The 21,155-nt window shown below is 42.8% G+C and overlaps 1 protein-coding gene across 1 annotated transcript in view; it reads left to right on the forward strand.

Annotated features, from left to right (window-relative positions):
• Positions 1–20,498, forward strand: part of lama1 (laminin, alpha 1) — a 54,115-nt gene extending 33,617 nt beyond the window's left edge. Inside the window, exons 29-63 of the mRNA XM_030767638.1 lie at positions 558–698; positions 990–1,108; positions 1,402–1,488; positions 1,759–1,952; positions 2,138–2,280; positions 2,671–2,769; positions 2,890–3,001; positions 3,225–3,381; positions 3,742–3,952; positions 4,172–4,288; positions 4,696–4,859; positions 5,189–5,327; positions 5,640–5,733; positions 6,218–6,334; positions 6,899–7,081; positions 7,491–7,645; positions 7,891–8,034; positions 8,123–8,256; positions 8,651–8,798; positions 8,894–9,018; positions 9,358–9,508; positions 9,658–9,802; positions 10,024–10,165; positions 10,319–10,433; positions 10,732–10,902; positions 11,273–11,424; positions 11,824–12,006; positions 13,099–13,288; positions 14,027–14,133; positions 15,596–15,785; positions 16,083–16,235; positions 16,755–16,908; positions 19,089–19,222; positions 19,786–20,002; positions 20,338–20,498. Of these exons, the coding sequence (XP_030623498.1) occupies positions 558–698; positions 990–1,108; positions 1,402–1,488; positions 1,759–1,952; positions 2,138–2,280; positions 2,671–2,769; positions 2,890–3,001; positions 3,225–3,381; positions 3,742–3,952; positions 4,172–4,288; positions 4,696–4,859; positions 5,189–5,327; positions 5,640–5,733; positions 6,218–6,334; positions 6,899–7,081; positions 7,491–7,645; positions 7,891–8,034; positions 8,123–8,256; positions 8,651–8,798; positions 8,894–9,018; positions 9,358–9,508; positions 9,658–9,802; positions 10,024–10,165; positions 10,319–10,433; positions 10,732–10,902; positions 11,273–11,424; positions 11,824–12,006; positions 13,099–13,288; positions 14,027–14,133; positions 15,596–15,785; positions 16,083–16,235; positions 16,755–16,908; positions 19,089–19,222; positions 19,786–20,002; positions 20,338–20,498 (5,148 nt within the window). The remainder of the gene's footprint in view (positions 1–557; positions 699–989; positions 1,109–1,401; positions 1,489–1,758; positions 1,953–2,137; positions 2,281–2,670; positions 2,770–2,889; positions 3,002–3,224; positions 3,382–3,741; positions 3,953–4,171; positions 4,289–4,695; positions 4,860–5,188; positions 5,328–5,639; positions 5,734–6,217; positions 6,335–6,898; positions 7,082–7,490; positions 7,646–7,890; positions 8,035–8,122; positions 8,257–8,650; positions 8,799–8,893; positions 9,019–9,357; positions 9,509–9,657; positions 9,803–10,023; positions 10,166–10,318; positions 10,434–10,731; positions 10,903–11,272; positions 11,425–11,823; positions 12,007–13,098; positions 13,289–14,026; positions 14,134–15,595; positions 15,786–16,082; positions 16,236–16,754; positions 16,909–19,088; positions 19,223–19,785; positions 20,003–20,337) is intronic.
• Positions 20,499–21,155: the final 657 nt, after the last annotated feature.

Here is a 21,155-nt window from a genome sequence, read left to right on the forward strand (position 1 = left end):
ACTTTTAGAGGGCTACTGAAGCACTGAACACACTTATGGAGAAGAGAATGATGAACGTTTCGTCTCTATAAAGTACTTTACATGGCTGAGTGCTTCCTTGACTAGCTGAATCAGGTCTTTTTGAGGAGCGCAGGATCAAGGCGGTGGATTGGCCACTCCTGACTAATTAGTGACTATGAAACACATTTAATCTGTCAGCCCAGTCATACATTATAATACAATTTATGCAACATGCTGTATAAAAGCTGTCCCAATAAAAGAATTGGCAACAAGAATCTCTTAGGAGATTTCATCTTCTGTTCACCCCATGATTCTGAACTAATGGTTCTCTGATTGATGTCATAGTCTATGTTGTCTATGTCCTCTGGTGTTAACTCTAGCGTGTTAACTGTTGTTTGGTGTTGCAGGAGTGTGTTAACTGTTGTCTGGTGTTAGCGGAGTGTATTAACTCTTCTCCGGTCTTACAGGAGTGTTGTAACTGTTGTCAGGGATTACAGGAGTATGTTAACTGTTGTCTGGTGTTACATGAGAGTGTTAACTATTCTCTGGTGTTACAGGAGTGTGCTCCCGGATTCTACAGACAGTCTGTGTCTGAGCTCAATATGAAGGGAATGAACAGGCCTCTTATTCAGCCCTGTGTCCCCTGCAGATGTAACAACCACAGTCTGGCCTGTGACCTGGACACAGGAGAATGTCTGGTAAGCAAAAGCACGCTGTATCAATTCAAAACCACCAGGCTCTTTTCCTGTATCTTTTCATTACACTGTTTTCACCCTGTTTTGTATGGATATGCACAAAAACACTGTCATGTTTACGATTCCCTGCCCCACAGTGACCAGATCCTGTATACCCTTTGACTTTTGATGTATCAAACTCAGAACTGATATTTCCCGTTTAGTTCAGCATATTTCTCCTGTTGCAGTATGAGTGCTCTGTGGTGTGTCTTTATTCATTTATTTCATTCATTCTCTGCACATTTTCTAAACCAGGGCTGTCAACACAACACAGCTGGAGAGCAGTGTGGCGTCTGTGCCCCAGGGTATTATGGGCAGGTGAAGGGATCCATCAGTGACTGCTCTCTCTGTGCTTGTCCTCTTCAGAGCAACAGGTAAGACACAAATACATTTTTATGGACTGGAATTCTGACAGGAGACTAAAAAAAGCAACAACCTTCACTTATATTTCAAGATTTAGTGTGGTTTATTGTTTGAGTAACTTGTTCTTCCTATCTGGGGCTGTGTAAAATTTAATATAACTGTCAGTGTGATCGTAGTTTTGTAACTAACCTAATAAATTCATAATGTAATATTGTAATAATACACCTCAGATGTTGTGAGGTTTGAATGAAGACATTGGATATTGATTATTGAGATATTGGATATTGATTATTTTCTTTTATAGTTTCAGTCCCACGTGTGTTCTGGAAGGTTCTGGTGATTTCCGCTGTGATGCGTGTAAGCCTGGTTATGAGGGACGTTACTGTGAGAGGTGTGAGAGGCAATTGGCTTTTATTACACTGTCATATTTTTATATTCAGCCAGCAGTCACACACTATTTACAATGCAAAAACTAAATAATTGGACTCTCTCTCTGTCTCTCTCTCTCTCTCTCTCTCTCTCTCTCTCTCTCTCTCTCTCTCTCTCTCTCTCTCTCTCTCTGTCTCACACCCTCCATTCTATTAATGTTCACCAATATGTGTATTTATTAATCACATACATTTGCTTTGTTTTTCTCTTCCTCTCTCTCTCTCTCTGTCAGGTGCTCGGTGGGTTACTATGGAAACCCCTCGGAGCCAGGCGGTACATGTGAGAAGTGTCAGTGTAGTGCGGCTGGTTCTGTCCACAATGTGTGTGACACTCTCACAGGAAAGTGTGAGTGTAAAACTGGGGTCAGAGGTCATTTCTGTGACCAGTGCGAGGACAGACATGTCCTGAATGACGACCAGTGTGTGTGTGAGTATCCAAATATTTTCCAGTCCTTTCAGCATGGCTCTACATCACAGCTGGTGTGAATGTTTTATGATTGTTTTCTTTTTATGTTTTGTGAATGTTTTACGAATGTTTTGTTCATGTTATATGAATGTTTTGTGTAAAGATGTTCAAGTGATCATTTTATGAATTGTGAATTTTCTTTACAGCATGCAATGATGAGTGCACTGGGGTCTTGCTGGATGATCTGGACACTCTGGAACTTTCCGTACAGTCTCTGAACCTCACTGGGGTGATCCTGGCCCCCTACAGTCTTCTCCTCAGTTTAGAGAACCAGACACGAGAGGTCAAGGTCAGTGTGAAGGTCACGTTTCTTTGTCACTCTGTCCTACACTGTCAGTAATGGAGCTAAACCTGACCACTATTTAACATGACCAGAATGCCCATAAACTGGCAACATAATGATTTGTGTATCAGTAAAGCATAACTCTGACTGGTGTCAAATGAGGAGTTTGAAATCCAGGTTTAACAATCAGTTAAGCTATTCGCATGGAGTACAGGGCCAACTGGAAGGGGCTCGTTGTGTAGTTAGATAAAGCAGCTTACACTTCTCATTATTCCTTTTGGTTTGTGTTTCCACGGCATGGAAGTATTTTCTGCTGGTAATATTTGTTCCGACATGCTGAGAAACAGGTTACAGGTGACAGGTTTATTACTGTGAAACCCTGTGTTCTTCTGTCAGACTCTGCTGTCCTGGGAGAACAGTCCAGGTTACCACTTAAGCAGAGGAGAGGAGGACCTGACAAACCTCACAGAACGCATCACAGACCTGCAAGAAAAGGTACATTTTCACCCATTCATGTCCACACTCAAATTAGCTTAAGTTAGACAGAGGATTGGGTGTCAAAGGAAAATGTGTGGGGTCAGTCTAATAAAGACCTTTGTGGCCCTTCTTTTGCAGGTGTCAGATTTGTCTGCTTACGGAGAAACAGTGATTGAGTCTGCGGAGAACAGTCTTTCTCAGGGAGAAGAGCTTAAGGAGGCCATCACTAAGATTCATGCCACAATCCAAGGTTACGATTACATCACACTTATTCACACTGGACTTGTCTGCCCAATCATGCAAAATTGTCCCTTTATATTTGCCATTACATTGAATATGTGTAATATGGTTGTTAATTTGGATTTTTGACACACTATTGCACTTTTGTACGGCATTCTGATGACAGAGAACTCAAAAGCATTTGGTTATGGGATACAGCAGGTCCTGACTGTGCCTCTCTCTGATTGGTCCAGCTCTAGAGCAGGAGGTGGATCAGCTGAATGACACGGTAAAAGAGGACTTTGAGGAGGCCAGCGACCCTCACCTGCTGGAGGAGATGGAGGCCATGCTGAATCAGATCAGAAGGGTGGAGCTGTCTCACGGCAACGTCACTGCAGAGACGGAGTACAGGCATGTTAATCAAACACATTATGTCACTAACACTATGGGCACCTGTCTCTACACTAGCACTCTGTAGCAGTTCTGCCTTCAGCTTTTTTCTGACTGCTTCCATTAATGTTATTTGCCCTAACAGGAGTGTGTGGTATAGTGGCAGCTGTGGTCTGTGTAAAGTGTGAATGTATGTGTGTGTATGTGCGCACATACATGCATGTGTGTGCGTGTGTGTGTGCGTGTGTGTGGGTGTATATGTGTGGATGTGTGTGTGTGCGTGTGAGTTGCAGAAAAGGTGTGTGGTATTGCTGTAACTTTTCTTAGTTTGAACTGTGTATCTGTTTCCTGTGTGTGTAATCATAAAATTTCTCTTTACAGAGCGGCAGTAACCCTGCTCCAGAGGGTACAGAATGAGATCCAGGAACCTTTTGAGAAAACAGACTCACTGAAGGAAACCATCACACATACGCTCTCCATACACAACCATCAGCTCCACGAGGTCCAGGAGCTCCTCAGGAATGCCAAGGAGCGCAATAATCAAACCAATCATCTCCTCCGCAACATCAGCTCCAACCTCACTCAGTTCACTGTGAGTCTCCTCATCATTCTCTCACTTCAAAAAGAATGTATGGATGGATGAATGATGGATAGATTTATTGAATTAACAGAGGAATGATTGAAAATTGGTTTGTGTCGAGCACTCGTACAAGGTCGTTCAGAGGAGAGTGAATCTGTTAAGATTTTTAGAGAAGATGTTTTGTTGTGGTTTTGGGGAATAGTAACCCGTTGCTTGTGTTTGCGAATGTAGACTCTGAAACACAGCGTCAGCAGTCTGAATCTCAGTGTGGAGAGAGAGCTAGTGCAGGCACAGGACCTGCTGACTGATGCCCTCAACATCGCTGAAGGCATGGACAACGTCACCGCTGTGAGTCACGACACCGTCCTCCACTCGACACACCTAGTCATAAAACATGTACAGTAAACTACGGGACACTTCATCTGAGTTATAGTGTTGTGTCCACTTTTAGGTGCACCTTAGACATATATCGGTTTGACATCATCTCTGGATATGGAGACACACAGTTATTAATATGCATCTATACATATGTGATATAATACAGTTAGCATGCAATAGACTGTTGTTCCTGGTTAAAAAAAAATCACAGTAGGTTGAAATCCACGACTTTGTTTTTTAGTAGACAAACATTTTGCTGACACGGTTTCTGGATGTTTTGTCTCGTTGTATGGGTGTGTGTGTGTGTGTGTGTGTGTGCGTGTGTGCGTGTGTGCGTGTGTGCGTGTGTGCGTGTGTGTATGTGTTTGATACCACAGAGGCTGGAAGAGGTAAAAGATGACATAGGACTGTGGAGTCCCTCTCTGAGGAAGCATGTTGACACTCTGGTGATGGAATTGACCAAAACAGACGCTCTACAGCTGGTTTACAGAGCAGAGGATCATGCCCAGGCCCTCAGCAAAGAGGCCCAGGCTTTAAACAGGTGTGTGTGTGTGTGTTTGTGTGTATGTGTCTGGTTGTGGAGTGCAGGTTGTTATGTGCCTGGTTTTAGTTCAGTGTCTGTATGAGTGTGATTTTGAAATGAATGATAGTAGACACTTTAAATGTCAAAATGTCTCCTCGTTGCTGCTGCACTGGAAACAAAACCCGGGGATATCTTCAAAATAATCCCCCGGCACTTTATTACTGTTACTGTGTGTATCACCACTGTTGATTACTACTGTTACTATTGAATAGCAGTATTTGAATTACAATCTCTTATTGTAATTGTCTTTTTTTCCATGATGGTTCGGTGGTATTGTCACTGGGCAGATCCCTGTCAGAAATACAGTCTGCATCACTGAATGCCACCAGTGCGGTTAGAGCCAACACCAACGTCAGAGCTGACATCAACACAGCCTGGGACCTCGCCCTCTCAGCCAATCAGAGTGCTAGTGCCACCCTCAACCTAGTGAGTTAGCCAGTCACACTGAGAGAATTCAGAACATCATTATTCTGTTTTTTATCCTTGGTTTATTTTTTTATTGGTTTTTAGATCATTGTATCTAAACATACAGTTATCTGCATTTACCATGTTTTAATATAATGTTTTGTTATTGACCAAATAGACAGAATGATCTTTAGCAATTATAAGTTGAAGTAATGTTACTTCAAATCAATTTTGAATAGTCCTCCTTGACTAGTTGTATAGTGACTGTAGTATATTTTTGCTAAGGGAGTTTCTTAAAGGAGTTGATTTAAACGTGGTCATTTACTCCTCCAGACTGAAGAGTCACTGAGTGACCAGAGGAGAGAGGCCACGGAGCAAAGCACTGAGATCCTCAACAAGGCCATCACTCTCAACAACTACACTGAACGTAAGTATACACACACACACGTGCGCGCGCACATTCACACACAAACACATGCACATACATCACATGCACGCATGCACACAATCAAACACATACATGCATGTACACACGCATGCACACATCCAAACACATACACACACATATGCACACATGCACACACACGCACACAATCAAACACATACATGCATGTACACACGCATGCACACATCCAAACACATACACACACATATGCACACATGCACACACACGCACACCTACACACATCCACACACACACACACATACACAAAGGCACAAGCATCACATGCACGCATGCGCGCACCCACACACATACGCGCACGCACACCTGCATGCACACACACACACACACACTCACACACACACACTCACACTCACAAAATGCTGTGGAGTAGCATATTTGTGCTGATTGTAGCATGCTGTGTTTCCGGTCTAGTGTTCAGGTCTGGTGTTGAATGTTCTGTTTTCAGGCCTGGTGTTGAATGTGAGTCAGGTGGAAGACAGGCTGAGTCTGGTCAGAGCTAATATCCGGAACTTTACCCAGCTGCTTCCTGAGACACTCATCATCCTGGGCAACCTGCCCAACGGTGAGAGTCAATACTGTCACACGACGCCTCACACATGACTGTCCTCCATCCTCATGTCTGTCACGTACAGAGCAATACTTTTTCCTTTTAGAATCTGTACGACCTTTCTGCATCTCTGGCCTTCCATAATCCTTTGGTTCTTTTAGAATGCCACCCTAGAATGCCACTTCAGAATGTCACTTCCATTAAAATGTCATTTCTATTTGAATGTCACTATGGAATGTCACTTCTTTTAGAATGTCACAGTTCAGGATTTTTTTTTACTGCTTTTGTATTTGATCTTTATACAGTTTATCAGATTTAAAACAGTTCGTCACATCACTTTGTCTCACTGCATTTTGATTTGCTCCTTAACGCTATTCAGTGTATTAGTCATGCCATCCTTGTATAATGTTGTGTAATATTACTTTATGCCTGCCAGAGAGCAACAAATAACATTAAACAAAATACTGATCTGGAATCAGTGTTCCTGCTCAACCCATGCTAACGATATATGATAGATAATGTTAGTGTGAGTGAGGGTTTGAGCTGATCCTGAGTCTATATTTCCTGTCTCCTGCTCAGGCAGCAGAGAGCAGGTGCTGGAGGCGAAGCAGCAGGCAGAGGGGGCTAAGAACTCCCTGCTGGAGGCCCTGCGGCGACTGGAGGAATTCCGGGTCAAACTGGAGAAGTCCTCCTCTGCTGTGAGTGTGGCCAACAGCAGCGCCCAGAGTGCCAATGAACTGGTCATCGACTCTGAGGAGACCAGTGAGTATTCCAGAAAATTCCGACCAAGGCTACTGCTCCCTAACCCCAGAACACAGCTTTGACTGTGCTTTGGTGGGTTTCAGCATTGGTAGTCTTGGGCAAGAGAGCTAAAGGGACTGCATGTAGAATTACCTCAGAGTCATGCGATCTAATTTGAAATTATTGATTTGTTTATAAGATTATGCATTTCTCCTGAAAGAAACCTGTTTATGAATGTTGCCCTTACAATGAAATGAAAATCAGTTATGCAAAAAGACTGTACATATATCAGCATGTTCTTGCTAGAGACGGGGTCATTTAGAATAGCGTTACTTGGTGGTGGGCTTGGCTAATCAGGCAGTTGCATTGTCACGGCGCTGAGTTTGTTCAGATTACATGGTCAGACTTGCCCTCTCTCTCTCCCCTGAAGCGAATTCTGCTGAGTCCAAACTGAACGAGGCTCAGAGGAGGACGGAGAAACTGTTTGACCAACTCAAACCTCTGAGGACTCTTGGAGAGAACCTTAGCAGAAACCTGTCAGACATCAGAGAGATGATCAACCAGGCCCGCAAACAAGCAGCTTCAGTCAGTCTCTCTCTCTCTCCCTCTCTCTCTCTTAGTTACACACACACTCATACACACACACACTCCTGAAATCTTAAACTCATGTAAAAATTATGTTAAGTTATACAGTTTTGTCATCGTGAATGTTTGCGGGATTTCAATGCACTTAGAAATTACACAAGAAGCAAAGCTTTTCTCAATAACCGAGAATGCACTCTATCGGTACACACAACCACATAACCAAATAATGTCTGTTCTTGCCATAGATTAAAGTTGCAGTGTCTGCAGACCATGACTGTATCAGAGCATACAGGCCTGAGATCTCCTCCAGCAACTTCAACACACTCACCCTGACCGTAAAGACGCCAGAACCAGACAACCTGCTCTTCTATATGGGCAGCAGCTCAATTGTAAGTCAGAACGCAGAGTGGTTCATATTTGTGTTCAGTTTGTGTCTTTTCTATGGGTCCACTAACCTGGCTTTGATTGGACTGTCAGGCGGATTTTATGGCTTTGGAGATGCGACATGGGAAGGTGGCATTCCTGTGGGATTCCGGTTCTGGTCACGTCAAACTGGAGTACCCCAGTGTCCAGATCAACAATGACAAGTGGCACAGAATCAATGCCACTCGGTACGTCTACCTCTGACTCAAAGGGTTTTATAGCCAGTTCAGTTACTATAATAAATAAAACCTTTAGTGTAACTTCATCTGTTTTACCGAAGGAAAAAGTGACAGTAGTATATTGGAGAGTTATTTTAGCCCAGTTGTGTCTGAAATACATACGCTATTAGCAACAGCTTAGGGTAGTTTGCTCAATTAGCTCATTCCATAATTTCCTTAACCTTACTCATTTTGGCATTTGACTGCATAAAGCAAACAGCAAAAGAATTTGGATCTGATCTGTCAGCATAATTTCTGCTCCTCTGATGATTACTTTCAATCACATTCAATTATTTAACAGGTATTAACATGCTAATGCCCTGTCGCCTTAAGAATTGAGGTCACTGCCTTTTCTACTCTGCAGCTTTGGAAAGCAAGGCTCACTCACAGTCCAACAATTAGACTCTGAGCCCATGCCTGCAGTGAAGGCCACGGCGCCTGGGTCCTCCACCGTGATGGACATCGACAAGTCCACCTGGCTCTTTGTGGGAGGTCTGGGCGGCCAGGTCAAGGTAGGCTCAGGGTCCTCTTTCTTTTCTTTTTTTTTCCAGTGAGGTGTTCCTCAGGGTCAAACTTCTGTCCTCTTGTTTTCTGTTCATTTCTTCAGAAATCCTCAGCGGTGAAGATGACAAATTTCAAAGGGTGTATGGGAGAGGCCTCTCTCAATGAGAAGAACATTGGTCTGTGGAACTATGCTGAAAGAGAGGGAGAATGTGGCGGATGCTTCATGAGGTAAGACGTTTTAGTATCACTGAAAATCTGGTTATGTACATCTGAAATGACTATATTCCAAATGCAGTGGCAGTGTGTGGCAACATGTAATAATGACACATTTCAGACTTGCTAGCTATTGCACCACTGTATGGTTCATTGGCAGCATTGTAACTGTGTCCTTACAGTAAAGCAATGGCAGAATGTTTTCGGTCATTGACACATTAGTCGTTGGCTCTCTGACACCCGATATATTGTGTTCCTGATAGAAACCTGGTGTGTTTCAATGGTGTAACCTGGTGTAACCAATGATAAACATACAGTACGATCAGTTTCTTACTTTGTTATGTGTCTCTCCAGCCCCCAGGCAGAGGAGACCTCCTTCCACTTTGATGGGAGTGGTTACTCAGTGGTGGAGAAGTCTCTCCGCTCCACCACCACCAGCATCGTCATGTTCTTTAAGACGCTCTCCCCCAATGGCCTCCTCCTCTATCTGGCCTCCAATGGCACGGTGTGGCTCCACTCTGACCTCCACATACACACCATCATACACTCACATATTACCCTGTCCCACTCTGTCACGCTTTTTATTTATGGTATATTTTGATGAATATTCATCAAAGAATACATATGTTAATTTGCTTTGATTTCTTTGTGCAGAGAGACTTTTTGTCTATTGAACTGGTGGAGGGCAGAGTGCATTTAACCTTTGAACTGGGCTCAGGAGCTCTCACTATGACCTCCACTAAAGTGTATAACAAAGGATCCTGGTATAAGATCACACTGCAGAGGAATAAACGCAAAGGTCAGTCCCAAATTTCAAACTGTATGTGACGCCATGTTGGCTCATTGTCCCACAGTATGTGAGCGCCATTTTGGCTAATGTGAACCTTATAGCCTTACCCAACATCAGTTAGGAGTTGATCCCAGTTTATATTTGATTAGTGAGGGATAGTATTAATATAACTTCACTGATGCACGTTGCCTGTCAGTATGGAATGTCTGAGATGTGTGTTTTATTTGTAGGTTATTTAGCCATAATGGCTGCAGACAACCCTGCGGAGAGAGAAGTCATGGAGGCGGAGTCTCCTGGGACGGCGTCTGATCTGAACCGGTCTGATCTGGACCCCATTTATGTCGGTGGTCTTCCTGCATCCAGGCCCATCAGGTCAGGACAGCACCAAAGACATGTTTATTTATCACAGTGAGCTAGATTTTAGAACACATTAGCATTCGTTCACTTAGTATTAAACTATTCATACTGAATGCGTATGAACGTGGTGGCCACAAAAGATGTGTCAAGCTTCACTTCTCTCAACAGGAGGCAGGTTGTAGCACGCTCATATGTTGGCTGCATCAAAAGTGTGGAAATTGCACGCACGAACTTTGACCTGCTCAGGGAATCTTATGGTGTCAAGAAGGGTTGTGTGTTAGAGGTAAGAAATGACTTACGGTGTAATACCCGACAGCCACCACAAGAGAGCAGATTTTAGCTACTAAGTGTGGCAGTGAAGTTGTGTGTTAAGTCACCAATTCAATTTCCTTATTTTCAACAAACATTAGTATCCATGACAACTTTTCGGTATTGACATTTTTAGAACATGGTGTAATCTAACAAATAAGAACACTGACCTCTGTGACTAGGGAAAGTTGTTTCTGATTCTGTTTCTGACAAATAGACTCATATAATAAGATACATGATTGTAATGAATAAACTGTGTGTCTGTGTGTCAGCCTGTGCGCAGTGTCTCTGTGTTGGGCGGCAGTGGCTTCCTGGAAATGCCAGGCTTCACGCTGGGTTCTCAGACAGAGATAATGACCACGTTCTCCACCAAGAACAACACAGGCCTCATTCTGGCCGGATTCAGCACCGACGCAGGACGCAAGCGTAGGCACACAGCACAGGTACTCCAGAACAATACTGGTTTAAGTTATTTAAATTCTGTTGATGCATACCTAAAAACTGGAAAAAATATCAGATTTTAATGCAGTATTTCTTTGTTTCTGGTGGGTGATTCTTATCTGTCAGGTTTATTTTCCTTAGTGCTGTAAGAGTGTACCCGTTTAGAAAAAGACTTCACATGAAAATGGACTGTGAGATAAATCTAATATAATCTAATGCAGGAAGAGGGTCTGCAAAGTGCATTGTGGAAATTAAGCACATTAAGGGACTCACTCCCTCTCTGTCTCTCTCTCTTCCCCCTCTCACTCTCTCTGCCTGTCTCTCTGTCTCTCTGTCTCTCTCTCTCTCTCTCTCTCTCTCTTGCTTTGTCAGTCCTTCCTGGCAGTTATGCTGGTGTCTGGCAGACTGGAAGTGTATGTGAACATGGTAGAGGGTGGGACTGTGCCCAAAGTTGTCATCAAATCACGTAACAGGACTTTCAGTGACGGACAGGAGCACTCACTAATCCTACAGAGGAACAAAAGGTATGTTTGGTATAAAGAAACAACGTAGCCATTGTGGTATTTAATTATCCACACAGGATGAAAGACTAACCAAATTACAGTTATTCTGTGATTGACATTTTATGTCTCAATAAAGAAAAATGTGTTATGAGATATGGCTTAACAAAAAAGGCAATTTTTTTTTCAAAGTGAATTTTTAGTCTTGTACATGAGAATACAAGAGTGTTCCTGATGACTAGAATCATCCATATAAAACTTCACTTTTTAATCCTTTTAGAAAGTATTTGTATATTTATAGTTTTTGTTTTTTCCGTGTATTTATGCTTTCCCTTGTCTTGTTTTTTGTAAGATTAAAATCCCTGTGGTGAGAGATTGAGCGGTGTCTTAAGGCAGTGTGTTGGGTTGTGTGTGATGTTACAGGACCATGACTGTATTTGTGGATGAGGATAACCAGGCGTCCATGCGTCTGGGCTCATCTGTGGACAGAGGCCTGGCTCTGAGTAGGGTCTATGTCGGAGGAGTTCCGCCAGGAGAGGGCACTGGTGTGCTGAGTACCACCAGTTCTTTCTATGGCTGCATCAGGAACATGGCAGTTGACACCATGTGAGTCTCACAGATGTGTGCTTTCAGTGTGACCTCAGTGATCTGAGATCAGCTGTGTGACTTAGCCACGTAACATCTTTTCATTAATGAGATTCATTTGATTTTGTTTCACTACATGAAGCTCACAAAAAGTGATTGGTGAACATGATAATTCTACAGTCTGCATTAGCTCAGTCTTCATTTGTATTGTCAGAGGTAGTAATATATTCTGTGTGTATTGTGATTATTGAATCAGTGCTATTAAGTATTAATACTTTTTAGAAAAAGCCCCATGCTCTCTGTTTTACATCCCCTTGCTCAGTCTGTCATTTAGAAATCATTACACGGTTTAGTCTAGTGCACAATCTATTTCATGTCTTCAGACAAGACTACTGCACAATCCCAAAAACTCAACACAAGACTACTGCACAAACTCAAAAACTCAACACAAGACTACTGCACAAACTCAAAAACCCAACACAAGACCACTGCACAATCCCAAAAACTCAACACAAGACCACTGCACAATCCCAATAATTCAACACAAGACTACTGCACAAACTCAAAAACTCAACACAAGACTACTGCACAAACTCAAAAACTCAACACAAGACCACTGCACAATCCCAAAATCTCAACACAAGACTACTGCACAAACCAAAAACCTCAACACAAGACTACTGCACAAACGCAAAAACTCAACATAAGACTACTGCACAAACCCAAAACCTCAACACAAGACTACTGCACAAACGCAAAAACTCAACATAAGACTACTGCACAAACTCAAAAACTCAACACAAGACCAATGCGGCTATGATCTGTTTGAGAAAACAGAGTCCACTAAAAGATGAACACAACTTAATCTGATTTCCTACATAGCTCATTATTTAAACAGAGCGTAATTTCATTTGCTTTCCTCACAGGCTCTGATACTGCCTCTTTACAGCCTGTAATCATTTCAATCTTCATTCATTATATTTATCACTGAACAGAAAATCTTCATAAAAAAAAACACTAAAAAGAAGAGAAACCAAATAACAAGCCATCATTTTTTAGAAACTTGATCAAAGTGCAGTGCTCAGGGCCTTTTCTTTCCTGTGCTGTTGTCAGGTTGCTGGACTTGTCCCGAGCTGTTAGGTATGAGAACGTGGATATGAACAGCTGTCTGCTGGAGGAGAGACCCAAACCAGTAGTTCTACCAGACGACAGTGAAGTGGACCTGGAGCCCACCCAGAACCCTGTTAGACCACCTGCCACGCCCCCCGCTGAACTCAGTGCCCTCACACCCGGATCCAGCACGGTAAACACACACAGACACAAACACACATGCGTACACACACACACAGTTACTCCTCAGCTCTGCATTCTTTGTGTGGTCACAGCTGAAGAGGTTCCAGAATGTTCTGCTTCTTTATGTTGAGTGCTGACAGACAGATTAATTAACATTCACATACCAACTTCTTCACTGTGACAGACTCATACACATGTACATACCAGCCCCTTTACCAACTCGAACAGACAGATGCATTCACGCGCACGCACACATACCCACACACGCACAGACACACACACGAGCAAGCACCTTTTCATAATGTTACAGACACACATAAAACAGCTTTACACACCTTCACACACACACTCACACACAGAGTTGCACATGCACACACATACACACACTCATACCAATACTACCAGACAGAGAGTCATAGAAATGTGGAATGTGTGACAGATGTCAGTGGATATGTGTCATTGACAGAGTATTCCATTGATATGAATAATGAGCAGAGCATTTCTCATAATGAGACACTGTTACATTCATTTTAACATGACCAGTCTCATCTGAATGCCACAGATAGTTCCACACGATGACAAGCATGATACTTGGATTCTTTGAATATCATAGTGTTTCTTTTCCCCTTTGCCCTTATATGGTTGTTTTATTTATTTATGTTTGTTTATTTATTTATTCATTTATATATATATATATATATATGTATATATATATATATATATATTTGTTTGTTTGTTTGTTTTACAGTGTGCTGCAATGGACAACACTGCCAGTCTCCAGGAGGCCGTCCACTTTGGCCTTTCCAAAAACAGTCACATGATCATCGGCTTCAAGAACAGGACCGTTCGCACAAGGTGAGTATTCGTACTTTACGCCTGTTCTGTTGAGTGGTGAGTTAGCTCTTGACCAACAGAATCAGGATGGCTAGCAGAGGGCTGAACTCTGGTATTTTTAGGGTGGTTTGAAGGTGACAAGAGCAGATTGAGAAACTATCCTGGGATGCTGCAGGAACTTGAAACTCCTGTTACCCCAGATCTCATCCATCATTTTTTTCCTCTTGACACATACTGTGTGAAAAATGTGGAAACATGACGTCATAACCAGACCTACAGATTGCCCCATAATAAGAGAACTTACATTATTATGACCTTGTTCATAACTGTCACATGGTCATATCATTCTCATAGGAAAAAATGTGAACTTGCATAATGACACACATTCAAACAAACACCACACCACAAACACACACACACACATGCATATATATATGTGTGTATATATATATGTGTGTGTGTGTGTGTGTGTGTGTGTGTGTGTGTGTGTATATATGTGTGTGTGTGTATATATATATGTGTATGTGTGTATATATGTGTGTATATATATATATATATATATATATATATATATATACACATAAACACACTCTTAAAAGAGTGCCATTGTGACAAGATACGTGTGTATTTGACTGTGAAAGGACACATAACAGTAAAACAGAAGAATGATTATGCTACTGTATTTTCCACATGGGAGCAATATACAAATGCCTAGACATGCAAACAGATGGTAGATCAAGCAGAAGTAATATTTCAGGATCGCTGTCAGAGTACTGCTTTTGTCTGAGCAGAGACCCCTCATTCAACTCAAGAATCTTTCTGTTTTTCTGCTGTGTTCAGTTTTGGCATCAGATGTTTCACTGAACATACCGTTGCAGTTTTCATCAGGCTAATTGAAATCCCGTGTGAGACGCCAGAAGTAGCTTTCTGCGTTCATGTGAATTTATGTGTGGGGCTGGCCAACGTTCTCCTGGGTTTCCTGATTTCACTTCAGTGTGTCTTAGCATTAGCTCATATCCCAGAACCCTGTCTTTGTTCATGAATGCATTATTAATCAACCTGCCCTGCTGGGCTGAGCCCAAGAGAGCATTGGATTTCACACACCATCAACACACCTCTCATTCAGACCCTCTCTGTCTTCTCCCAGTCGAATTCACAGCGAAATGTTTATCTCATAGTGTTTATAACCAAACTGCATAAATGTTTATAACTACACCCCATAAAGCTCTCTTTCTGAATTCAGTCCAAAATCACTTTTGTACTGACGGGGTCATTTTTATCTGCCTCATTGCCTAGCCTTCACTAGATTCAGAGATTACTAAGGAGAAATGTTTTTATGCAGCCGTAATGTTTTTATGCATTTTAATGTATGTAGTTGGTAAAGCTGTGAAGCTTTAGTATATAGTTACAAACCCTGATAACAAACAAATAAGGGGTTTAATATACTTAGACTCAAACTCGCTCTCTTTTTCCATCTCCACAGCTTCACTGTTAAACTGTCTGTGCGGACGTTTGCATCAAGCGGTATTCTGTACTACATGGCTAATGCTAACCAGCAGGACTATGCCATTCTCCAGCTGCAGGGGGGACGTCTGGTTTTCTCCTGTGACCTGGGCCGTGGTCCAGCCTCTGTCACCTCACCCATGTCCATCAACAATGGCCTCTGGCACACGGTCAGTTTCCATGGACACTCTCCATGGAGATCGTAGAGAACAATGCTGTCACGGATACTATAGAGAATTGTAGTCATTCAGCAGGGCCTGATTTATGAAACGCTTTCAGATGTTCTGAAGGTTAACTGCATGTTTAATTTCAGTTACTTCATCAGTGACTGCTAAATGGTATCTGCCGGACACCCATTTTTCTGTGCTGTTAGTTTCTGATACATTTGTGTGTGTGTGTGTGTGTGTGTGTGTGTGTGTGTGTGTGTGTGTGTGTGTGTGTGTGTGTGTGCGCGCGTGTAAACACAGGTGAAGACAGAGTTCAGTAAAAAGAGTGTGGGCCTGAGTGTGGACAGTCAGGAATCAGAACGGGTTCAGACTAAAGGACACACCCTGGACGTGGAGGGCAAACTTTACCTCGGTGGACTTCCCTCGACCTACGTCGCCAAGAAAATCAGAAATGTGAGACTGTTTTTCATTCTGAAGACTGTTGTTATTCAGAGAAAAAAATGGAGGCAATTAACAAAATTCTACAGATTTTCTTTTTAAAACTAACTTAAAACTAAACTGAAAAAAAAAACTATCCAATTATGGAAGCTCAGGATCGTTCTCCATTCATTGAATGATGAATCACTTAGTTCAAATTGGCATAAACGACAGTAACCGTGCAGTGTATACACTGCCTTCACAGAGTAAACAAAGCTTAAAACATAGAGGGGGATCAGAATTAAAAGCCCAACTAGGAAAATCTCAAAGGGTTTTCTTACTGAGTTATTTTGCAGCAAATGCCACTAAGTGATGTATTGTTTTAAATATGTGGCTCTACAGAGAATTAATGGAGTATTTTGCTGATGGTTTGAAACAAAAATGAACTGGATCATTTGACTCAGTTTAGACAGCATTCATCCTGTACCAGAACCAATGCAGCATGTCTTAATTCTTTTGTGTGTGTGTGTGTGTGTGTGTGTGTGGCGTGACCAGGTGACCCACAGCCTGGCGGGTTGCATGCAGAAGGTGATGTTTAACAGCGTGGAGATGAACATGCTCAGTCCAGTGTCTAAGTTTGGCACAACTTCCTGTTTCACTGCAGTCCAGGAGGGCTCCTTCTTCAACGGGACTGGTTACGCCGCCTTCAGTCAGTACTATAACACCTCTCTCACACATATCCCTCTCAGTCAGTACTATACCACCTCTCTCACACATGTCCCTCTCAGTCAGTACTATAGCACCTCTCTCACACATGTCCCTCTCAGTCAGTACTATACCACCTCTCTCACACATGTCCCTCTCAGTCAGTACTATAGCACATCTCTCACATGTCCCTCTCAGTCAGTACTATAGCACCTCTCTCACACATGTCCCTCAGTCAGTACTATAGCACATCTCTCACATATGTCCCTCTCAGTCAGTACTATAGCACATCTCTCACATATGTCCCTCTCAGTCAGTACTATACCACCTCTCTCACACATGTCCCTCTCAGTCAGTACTATAACACCTCTCTCACACATGTCCCTCAGTCAGTACTATACCACCTCTCTCACACATGTCCCTCTCAGTCAGTACTATACCACCTCTCTCACACATGTCCCTCTCAGTCAGTACTATAGCACATCTCTGACACATGTCCTTCTCAGTCAGTACTATACCACCTCTCTCACACATGTCCCTCTCAGTCAGTACTATACCACCTCTCTCACACATGTCCCTCAGTCAGTACTATACCACCTCTCTCACACATGTCCCTCTCAGTCAGTACTATACCACCTCTCTCACACATGTCCCTCTCAGTCAGTACTATAGCACATCTCTCACATATGTCCCTCTCAGTCAGTAGTATAACACCTCTCTCACACATGTCCCTCTCAGTCAGTACTATAGCACATCTCTCACACATGTCCCTCTCAGTCAGTACTATACCACCTCTCTCACACATGTCCCTCTCAGTCAGTACTATAGCACATCTCTCACACATGTCCCTCTCCATCAGTACTATACCACCTCTCTCACACATGTCCCTCTCAGTCAGTACTATACCACCTCTCTCACACATGTCCCTCTCAGTCAGTACTATACCACCTCTCTCACACATGTCCCTCTCAGTCAGTACTATACCACCTCTCTCACACATGTCCCTCAGTCAGTACTATACCACCTCTCTCACACATGTCCCTCTCAGTCAGTACTATACCACCTCTCTCACACATGTCCCTCTCAGTCAGTACTATAGCACCTCTCTGACACATGTCCCTCTCAGTCAGTACTATACCACCTCTCTCACATGTCCCTCAGTCAGTACTATACCACCTCTCTCACACATGTCCCTCTCCGTCAGTACTATACCACCTCTCTCACACATGTCCCTCTCAGTCAGTACTATAGCACATCTCTCACATGTCCCTCTCAGTCAGTACTATAGCACATCTCTCACACATGTCCCTCTCAGTCAGTACTATAGCACATCTCTCACATATGTCCCTCTCAGTCAGTACTATACCACCTCTCTGACACATATCCCTCTCAGTCAGTACTATAGCACATCTCTCACACATGTCCCTCTCAGTCAGTACTATAGCACATCTCTCACATATGTCCCTCTCAGTCAGTAGTATAACACCTCTCTCACACATGTCCCTCTCAGTCAGTACTATACCACCTCTCTCACATGTCCCTCAGTCAGTACTATACCACCTCTCTCACACATGTCCCTCTCCGTCAGTACTATAGCACATCTCTCACACATGTCCCTCTCCATCAGTACTATACCACCTCTCTCACACATGTCCCTCTCAGTCAGTACTATACCACCTCTCTCACACATATCTCTCTCAGTCAGTACTATACCACCTCTCTCACACATGTCCCTCTCCATCAGTACTATACCACCTCTCTCACACATGTCCCTCTCCATCAGTACTATACCACCTCTCTCACACATGTCCCTCTCAGTCAGTACTATACCACCTCTCTCACACATGTCCCTCTCCATCAGTACTGTACCACCTCTCTCTCTAAAAGTTACATGTTAAAAGATTTAAAAATGCAGTTTTATCCAGAAGGTGGTTTAGTCCGTGTTTTGAACCTTTAAGACCAGAGGTCTCTAATATGTCTCTGACTGGTTTCCAGACATAGGTAAAGCCCTGTCAGGGCCTAAAAAATTAAATGGAGAATCCCTAGTAACTGTAAAATTTAGTCCAGTTTTAATCTAGACTACTAGACCTCTGTCTGTGACAACACATCCATAACGGTTTAAACAGGTATATACTGCTCTGTGACGCTCGTTGTAATGTCATTGTGTGTGATCTCCGTCCTCAGTGAAAGATGGATATAATGTTGGCTCAGACGTGACTGTGAGTCTGGAGTTCCGCTCCACCGCCCTGGATGGGGCCATTCTGGGCATCAGCAGTACCAAGGTGGACGCCATTGGTCTGGAGCTGGTGAATGGGCAGGTCAGTGTAATAACTCATCTCTCCACCGTGTGTACCTGTTTACCTCAGTGTCTAGTTCCTCCAGGCCAAAAGACCCATAGCAACGCTTGACTAACATAACTGATTCAACTCAATCTCGTTTGTCAAGTCTTATGGCATGTGGCCCTTTGGAAGGTGAATAAAGCATGTGAACGCAGAACGTCATGTGAGGATCTTCAGTGCATGATTAATGAAACGCCAAGCTAAACTCTGGCATGGCATGCAACTCTTTGGAAAAAAAAAAAACCTCCTGCAGTTTTGGATAAGATCCTCATCTGAATGAACAGTGACAAAGTATAAAGACACACTGAAAGTGTTTAAAGACACACTGAAAGTGTTTGAGTGGTGTGCTTACTTTCTGTCTGGGCTTTTACAGTGTAAACATATCACAGTTGTTACCATGTGGTCAGTGCCATTTAGTATAATAAGACAATGTATGATCTGAAGTGTATAGAGTAATCACACTGTTTTACCTTTGTTAAGAAGTGTTGATAATTACTGAGACTGTATTGTCTTTACTGAGAATGTTCTCTGTGCTTCTGCAGGTTGTGTTTAACGTAAATAACGGAGCAGGTCGGATATCCGCCACATCTCGGAGCACCGTGTGGCTTTGTGATGGACGGTGGCATTCCATAGTTGCCAAGAAATTTAAACACCGCATCAGTGTGACTGTGGACGGAGTGACGGTGACCACGGAAAACCCGTACTCCTCATCAACCTCAGCCGAGACCAAAAACCCCATCTACGTAGGAGGATACCCAGGTAACGCACAATTATATTCACATACAACAGAAATATTGATTTTTGCATGCGTGATCTGCAATCTTTCTCAAGGGCAAATCGCAAATTTAAGCGACCCTCAAACTGACTGAAAAAGCTTAAAGACAAAGTCATATGTTATTTTTGCAAGTAATCATCAAGACTTTTTTGAAGTAAGACATAAGGTCCCTGGTCTGGCCAGCTTCATTAACATTTTTGTTTTGCCGGTGAATTCAGCAACGAACAAAGGGACTGTGTTTTCTGACAGTGTTCCCTTGAGACACGCCATTGGACTGTAGCATGAAGTCTGATGTCCTTCCCTCTCTCTCTCTGTCCAGGTGACGTGAAACAGAATTGTCTGACCACAAGAGCCTCATTCCGCGGCTGCATGCGTCACCTAAGAGTTCACAAAGGTCACCTGACTGACTCGCTGGATTTCAGTTCTGCTTTTGCCCTTCAGGGCGTGTCCCCGCACTCCTGCCCTGCCGCCGCGGCTTGACCTGCCACAGACCAGCCGTTCTCTCAGTGCCACTGTAATCTTCTGTATACAAACAAATCAAAAGAACTGTCTTGTCCTATTGATAACTGTTTTTAAAAAAATCATTGTGTGGAATATGTGTTGACTGCAGTGAGTGACAGACATGAAAGAAAACTCCAGTGTTTGTGCTGTCATGTAAAGTTGCAGTGTTTGTCAAGAAATGCAATAAAGTTCTCAGGAAATAAGTTTCTTTTCAACCATATGATTTCATTCATTTTTATCCACATAGTTAAGGTGTTTAAAGGAAAAGGAAAATGTGACATGTATTAGAGGCATATGGCATTGGGATTAAATCTTAAATCGTTCATATAAATAATCTGGATATAATCTGAGCCATTCGGTTATGAAGAGAACTAGAGGAAATAAGTCAAGCGGAATTGCAGAACTATCAAAGAAACCTGCCCCAGCTGACAACCAGCCAGCTCATGCTAACCTCTGAGGACTGGCAATCTTTCCCCAATATCTCCACAATATTTTTCTTTTTTTTTCTTGCCTGTAATATGAACAAACTTCCCATTTGGTTTTCATTCCATTTTCTTTCTTAATCAGTTGCAGACATCATCTTCTATCTGTCCTCTCATCATTAGAAGGTAACTACACTAAATTCTACCAGACCAA

This window comes from Chanos chanos, chromosome 3, assembly GCF_902362185.1.
Source record: "Chanos chanos chromosome 3, fChaCha1.1, whole genome shotgun sequence".
Lineage (NCBI taxonomy): Eukaryota > Metazoa > Chordata > Actinopteri > Gonorynchiformes > Chanidae > Chanos > Chanos chanos.